We start from the raw sequence: 7,670 nt of genomic DNA on the forward strand, positions 1-7,670 counted from the left end.
CCATTTGAATGACTCTTTCAAAGCAACAACAACACACTGATGTACTTTATACCAAACACTGTCTGTCTTTAGTACTTTGTACACCTTTTTAATGTTCTCATACAGGGTTCTGTGAAAGATTGTTCCAGTACAGTACATCTCCTCACATTTCAATCAACACAAATATAGAAAGGCTTCAGAAATAAATATATACAGCTTACTTTTTTTGCCATTGCAGGTTTTTACAACAACAAAACACAAAGAAAAGTAGAATTACAGTACAGTAATCAATACAATATGCTACTGTAAACTCACAGAAACAAGAAGTAATTACAGTAAAATTACAGTGCAAGGGTAAACAAATAGTATTCTAAGGGATGGGGAGGGTGGTTTATGGACCCCGCCTTGTTAGGGTCTGGCCACATCACAAGCAATGTCATCCCTGGCTAGGCAACAGGGAAAATATTACCGTGCCGTATCCAACCCTGGACTAACCCCACCTCAATGTCTCCGTGGCTTGCAGAAGAGGCAGGCGAGTATGTGGTTGGCGGTCATACACTTTCCAACACCAAGCCAAACAGAATTGTTCAATCAGATTAAGAAATGGGGAGTAAGGAGGCAAGTATACAACTGTGAAGTTATTGTGGGTGGTGAACCAGCCCCTGACCAGAGCAGCCCGGTGGAAACTAACATTATCCCAGATGACAACAAACCTGGGCTGCTCTGGTCCGTCCTGTACAACTGTGAAGTTATTGTGGGTGGTGAACCAGCCCCTGACCAGAGCAGCCTGGTGGAAACTAACATTATCCCAGATGACAACAAACCTGGGCTGCTCTGGTCCGTCCTGTACAACTGTATTATGTAGTGCATCCAGAAATCTGATTATGTGTGTAGTATTGTAGGGACCGAGGGTGGCATGGTGATGGACAACTCCTTGCAGACTAATAGCAGTGCACAAGGTGATATTTGCCCTGCGCTGCCCAGGGACATTCACAACGGCTTTTTGTCCAATAACATTCCCCTGTGCTGCCCAGGGACATTCACTATGGCTCTTTGTCCTATAACATTCCCCTGCGCTGCCCAGGGACATTCACTATGGCTCTTTGTCCTGTAACATTCCCCCTGCGCTGCCCAGGGACATTCACTATGGCTCTTTGTCCTATAACATTCCCCTGCGCTGCCCAGGGACATTCACTATGGCTCTTTGTCCTGTAACATTCCCCCTGCGCTGCCCAGGGACATTCACTATGGCTCTTTGTCCTGTAACATTCCCCCTGCGCTGCCCAGGGACATTCACTATGGCTCTTTGTCCTATAACATTCCCCTGCGCTGCCCAGGGACATTCACTATGGCTCTTTGTCCTGTAACATTCCCCCTGCGCTGCCCAAGGACATTCACTATGGCTCTTTGTCCTGTAACATTCCCCTGCGCTGCCCAGGGACATTCACTATGGCTCTTTGTCCTGTAACATTCCCCCTGCGCTGCCCAGGGACATTCACTATGGCTCTTTGTCCTGTAACATTCCCCCTGCGCTGCCCAGGGACATTCACTATGGCTCTTTGTCCTATAACATTCCCCTGCGCTGCCCAGGGACATTCACTATGGCTCTTTGTCCTATAACATTCCCCTGCGCTGCCCAGGGACATTCACAACGGCTCTTTGTCCTGTAACATTCCCCCTGCGCTGCCCAGGGACATTCACTATGGCTCTTTGTCCTATAACATTCCCCTGCGCTGCCCAGGGACATTCACTATGGCTCTTTGTCCTGTAACATTCCCCTGCGCTGCCCAGGGACATTCACTATGGCTCTTTGTCCTATAACATTCCCCCTGCGCTGCCCAGGGACATTCACTATGGCTCTTTGTCCTGTAACATTCCCCCTGCGCTGCCCAGGGACATTCACTATGGCTCTTTGTCCTATAACATTCCCCCTGCGCTGCCCAGGGACATTCACTATGGCTCTTTGTCCTATAACATTCCACTGCGCTGCCCAGGGACATTCACTATGGCTCTTTGTCCTGTAACATTCCCCTGCGCTGCCCAGGGACATTCACTATGGCTCTTTGTCCTATAACATTCCCCTGCGCTGCCCAGGGACATCGGGCCCCAACGCCTGGTTTTAGCTAGATTGAATCCAGCTTCATCAATGAAATTAACTGATGAGGCTGTGCAGCTGCAAAGTCCAGGACTCTCTATAACAGAACATACATAAACACTTTAAACACACTGTACCGTGAATATGGTGTAACTCAAAACACAGGACTACAAGGTCTACATTTTCACACAGGGATGGGGTGGGGGGTGGGTTGAGTCAGACACATTCAGTCAAAACTACAAGCTACAGGCAAGGCAGGTGTCCCCACAGACAACCCCCAGAATGACTGCTTTGTCTGAATGTATCTATGCAGTGCCAATAGGACACAATCTACTGCCATTACTGTATTACAGTATAATACAGTGACACTTGCACGTCGTCATAGTGAAGGTCTTTGACTCTAACTCTGTTCCTCTCAAATAGAACCCTGGACAGCTTCATCGTAAGTTGTTGTTGACACAAGATGTAGCAGAGGGTGGACATACTGACACGGTTGATATTATGGAATGTCGTGTGATCTGCCATGATTTGCTCTCGTAGTTGATGTAGGCGGATGGTGGCGTTGGCCAACACTAGTGAGATAATGGCCAGTTCCTGTTCATGGTGAACGGACGTTGTCTTCCACCCTCAGGAGGTCATCTGGCAGTTCTCTGGAAAATGCAAGAATGATGTCATTGGTTAGGTTATTTTTGACATACTGTACTGTCATACTGTACACAGTAACATCACAACTGTATTACATGTACTTCACAGCACTATACCTATTTCTATGTTCACTGAGGATCATAGACCTAATATTGTAGGACTACATTGTACTGTACTGTGATGCAGAATGATGTGCAACAATACAGTCTAGTGTAGAAAGTTGAAGACATACCTGTTCTCCAGTCTAAATGTCTGTATTCTGGATGCTACCGTGTAGCGTCTCAGGTTGGGCTGGACTCTCTGCCTCCCTCATCGTCATGATTTATGACACGGTCCACCAAAGTGGCCCTAATGTCGTCGGAAATATGTCTCCGTCTATTGCCTGGTCCCCTTCTTTGTTCTTGTCCTCTTCCTCCTCCTCTCTCTCTTCCTCTCTCTCTCACTGCCTCCATGTTTGCTAAGTTCTCACAAAAGGGGTGATCTTACCTGAGGTCTGTTTGTAGTGGTGAGGCTCAGACTAATTGGTGTTCAATTACTGTAGAAGTGTTTTCATGCGTGTGTGTGTGTGTGTGTGTGTGTGTGTGTGTGTGTGTGTGTGTGTGTGTGTGTGTGTGTGTGTGTGTGTGTGTTGCCAATTTCACTTATGTTTTGCATTTTGAATAAGTGTTTTCCCAATGATTCCAAGACATTTCCTTCTTGAACAAAGTGTCTCGTAAAAAACTGTGTAGTGTTTTGCAAGTGTGTTGCAGAATTACAAACAAAGTGCAAAGTGTGTTGCAGAATTACAAACAAAGTGCAAAGCAGAAAATGTGTTGCTTTTGTAACCATTCCTTAAACAAAGGTACCAAAAGTACAATCAGCAAAAACTGTAAACAGACTAACTGGTACATGATTCACTGGACTTAAAGCAACAGAACACAGACAAATGTCATACTATGGTCCTTAAGCTAAGCCTTTTACCCAAAGCAACACATATGCCTACAATCAGATTCATAGTCAGTGAATATGTATTCTGCATACTGTGTGTATAAGGACAGAAAGCCTTTCATCTAGCCTCTTTGATAGCTGCCATATTAGTTACAAAGACTGATACATGTCAAACGACAGGTGTGAGAGGGATTCACAAAGAACAGCCCTGTGTGATTGATTGATACACAGAGTGTTGCCAGACAGTTACCAGAGAAGGAACTGATCTGATTGTAAGTGTGTGTAACCCAGCACCATGTAAGCTCTCCCAGTAACACCTTACCTTACCCTGGCTGAATCCAAAACGGCACACTATTCCCTATCTAGGGCACTACTTTTGACCAAGGCCCGTGTAGCGCACTATATAGGCCATAGTGGTCCATTTCGAATGCAGCCCCTCACTTGACACCCTGCTCTGCTTCTCTGGTTGTCCTGAAGGAAAGTCCTGCCTATTATCCTGTCCTACTTACACCACTACCCAGGCCTCAGGTTTCATGGCCCTCTCTGACCTGATTGTTTTCTAACATGATCCTTTCTCTCTGGCCCGAACTACATTATATATAACAGTGTTGGAAAACCTTGGTAGAGCATGGGTGGAATAGGCAGTGTGGTGCTCATTTGAATTTCCTTTCTTTTTTGTTTTTAGACCAATGCCTACTTGTCACTTAAAACTGAAGTGAGAATAGGCACTTATATGAACTGAGTTACAAAGTGCATTTCAACATCTTGATAGAGTTTTTAACAACAGTATAAACACATAAAAGACATAAGAATGAATAATAGTGATACGCACATGTCTCCAGGAGCCTCCGGTTTGATCCACACAGCCAGGGTGAAGGAGCCCAGATGTCCCAGACTCTGAAAGGGAGGAGAGGCCACGCATCCTCCCTGGGTCCAACGGAATATCACACTCCTGCTGGATCCATCCCCTTCTCTAACACCCTCTCCCCCTGTTCCTGCCCGTGAGCGAGGATCCAGCCCGTCCTGGGTGACACAGGTGCCCCAGTGTGCGGGAAGCAGTAGGGGTGCATGGGGTGGGGTGGAAGAACGGTAGGGGCACTCCTGGTTGCAGAACGCCTGGCTGCAGTTGTGGAGCTCCTGCAGGGAGGTGGGGCTGTGGCAGTAAGTGGTGCGCTTGGGAGTGCCGCAGCTGGAGCGGGAAGGAGAAAGAGTGACGGGCTTGTGGGCTCCGATGTTTTCCAACCGGGGGAAGTGACCCTGAGAGGTCGCAGGGTCAAAGGTGAGGCAAAGGGCCAGGATGTAGAGCCAGAGCGAGGGTCGGATTCCTCGTCTGTTTTTTCTCTCCACTTTCCACACACATCTTCCCTCTCTTTCTCTTCCCATTCTGTACTCTGTCTCCCCTCTCAAACAGGCCTCACTTCCCCCCCTCTCCCTTCTTACCCCTCTCTCCTGCCTTTCTCTGTTCTCTCCTCTCATCTCTCTTCTCCCTCTAACCCCTCTTTTCCCTCTCACCCCTCTCGCTGTCATCCCCTCTTTCAGTGAGGTCCAGCTCCGTCTGTTTGGCCTGGCAGCCGCCTGAAGCTGAGTCGTTGAATAAGTCATGATGGTCACAGTGCCGGAGGTGACATTTTACAGACCACTGCCTTGGGTAAGGCAGCGCAGCTTAACACACACACTAGACCAAATCCTTCACATGATAGCTTGGATTTCACCCCAACGCATACCTGGGGGGGAGAGAGAGCGAGAGAGAGAGGAGTCAGACATAAAACAAATCTAGGGGGAAATGTCATGCAGGCTAGTGCCTGCCCAAGGCTATTATGTTTCGTTTGATCGAGGGAAAGCTAAACAGATACGGAACATTTCCTTTCTGCCTGGTGTTGAATTGAACAAAGTGTCCTTTTTGCAGTGGTATCTAGGGATTATCTGTGATCCTCAAATGCCCCGTTTCTCTGAGTTTTGGGGAAATTGGGGCTTAGGGGGTTAGGTAAAACTGATATTATTAGGTTAGCATTAACTAGCTACAATATTTGCAACTTTAGGGCCATGTCTTTCTGATTGTGCATAGGGTTTAATGGTGAATGACTTAGTCATTGACAGCTGTCTAGTGAACAGCAACGTGGTTGTCTATAAGTAGCCTAAATATATTCAGCAAATGTTACAACAGTCACCAAATATGTCAAACTAAACCAAGCACAAACTCATCATTTGTTTTGCTGTTTGCCTCAGTGGCAGGTTTATCGAAGCTACGCTGCTTACGCACTGGCTACATACAACGTGCAACAAGTAGCTGTCCAATAAACTAACACACAGTCACAGTTCCTTGATTAAATAAGCTAATACAACAATGTTTTTTGTTTTTTTAACAATAAAGTATTATATCATTTTTACATTTAAATATAGAAAACTCGATTTATGTCAGCGAGTTTGTCCGTCGTCTTACCTCACAGTCTGGAGACGTGTGGTGGACACTCCGCACTTCTCGCATAAAGCTGATTACAGCGAGCTGCCATCTGGACAGCACGCCGCTCGAGACACAAAACAAAGCAGCAACCGGGAACTTGTCAGCAACAAAACAAAAACACAACAGGGTCATCCAATGCGTTTACCAACTACAGCGACACAATCGCCGCTCGGCATATCTTTGACAAAGCCCCGACATGGCTGACGACAGTCTAATGTATGCAAGTCCGATAATTACCAATGCCTGTAGCTTAGGAGCGATGACTAGTATTCTATTACACCCCCCAATGCGCGAGAGATCCGTCTGGGTTTAACAAGTGGCTCTAGTCTCCTTGCGTAGGAAGAAACGCTACCCGTGGTCGCCATAGCAACCCTGGTACGGACACTACAGACAGACAGTGTCGTGCATTCAGGTGCTGAAGCCCGGAGGGAAAGAAGAGAGGGGCAGTAGATTATAACATAACACGGAAGAGAGGGATTTGAGGGAGCCTATCTAATGTTTATCATTGTGCCACCACTCTATAACTGACCATGGTTTTTTAGGTCTTTATCTACTCAGCATAAATTAATGCATTAAAATACTAATTGAAAGAAGGGACATGAAATTGGGATCTTACTCAAAGCTTATGTGAAAGGCCAGTGGTGATTTTAGCATGTAAATCTTGGTGGGCCAAACTCCCCAAAATTATTTTAGTTGCATGTCAACAAAGAAACTACACAACACTAAACAATACATGAATTGCACTATAACGGTGACAAACAGTGGCTACAAACTGTTAGGAACTACATAAAGCTGTCCAAACAGCAGTGCTTTCTTTTCAGCACCATGGAGTGAATCCTTACCACCGCTACACCTGGCTTTCAGCAGAGCCTTGTCTGGCAGCGAAACTGTTTATTCAGCATCATTTACTGCCTTTGAAAAAACATTGGCATCCGGGTTAAGCGAGCAAGTGTGTCAAGAGGAAGTGCGGCTTGGCAGGGTTGTGTTTCGGAGTATGCATGGCTCTCGACCTTTGCCTATCCCGAGTCCGTACAGGAGTTGCAGCAATTGGACAAGACTGTAACTACAAATTGGACATCACGAAATTGAGGCAATCTGTAATTTCAATTAAGACATTTTGATTAAGCGAGCTAAGACAGGCGTAGTTAATATAACTATTTGTTCAGCACTTTTGAAATGTACAGCGACAGAATTCAGAACATGGGCCGTTCTTACAGTATTCTCCCTGTACACCAAGTCAGAACCATAGGATAAATAAAGCGGGCATATAAGCAGACAATGCTTAAATAAATCGTACAATATTTGATGATGACATTTCTCTAAAACAGGCTATATGCTACATGTGCACCGCCAAGTCAGAACATTAGGCTAAGTTATGAGGGGGAAAGTGACTAAATTATTAGGGTGAGGCACATGGGTTACTAACAGCTTACTACACAACATACACATATTATTACTTTCTTAGCTACAGTATGCATATCTCCCTGGCATATTACATAATTTATGCAGCAGCATACAATACATTTTTGGACTCACTGCTGTGTGTGCTCAATTGAGCAGAAA

General features: G+C 45.9%; 1 protein-coding gene across 1 annotated transcript in view; it reads right to left on the reverse strand.

Moving 5' to 3' along the window:
* The window catches only part of ush2a (Usher syndrome 2A (autosomal recessive, mild)), a 486,438-nt gene extending 480,014 nt beyond the window's left edge, over positions 1 to 6,424 (reverse strand). Inside the window, exons 1-2 of the mRNA XM_036955034.1 lie at positions 6,087 to 6,424; positions 4,479 to 5,370 (exon numbers count right to left, since the gene is read on the reverse strand). Of these exons, the coding sequence (XP_036810929.1) occupies positions 4,479 to 5,248 (770 nt within the window). The 5' untranslated portion in view covers positions 5,249 to 5,370; positions 6,087 to 6,424. The remainder of the gene's footprint in view (positions 1 to 4,478; positions 5,371 to 6,086) is intronic.
* Positions 6,425 to 7,670: the final 1,246 nt, after the last annotated feature.

The sequence above is a fragment of the Oncorhynchus mykiss genome, chromosome 19 (genome assembly GCF_013265735.2).
Source record: "Oncorhynchus mykiss isolate Arlee chromosome 19, USDA_OmykA_1.1, whole genome shotgun sequence".
Classification (NCBI taxonomy): Eukaryota; Metazoa; Chordata; class Actinopteri; order Salmoniformes; family Salmonidae; genus Oncorhynchus; species Oncorhynchus mykiss.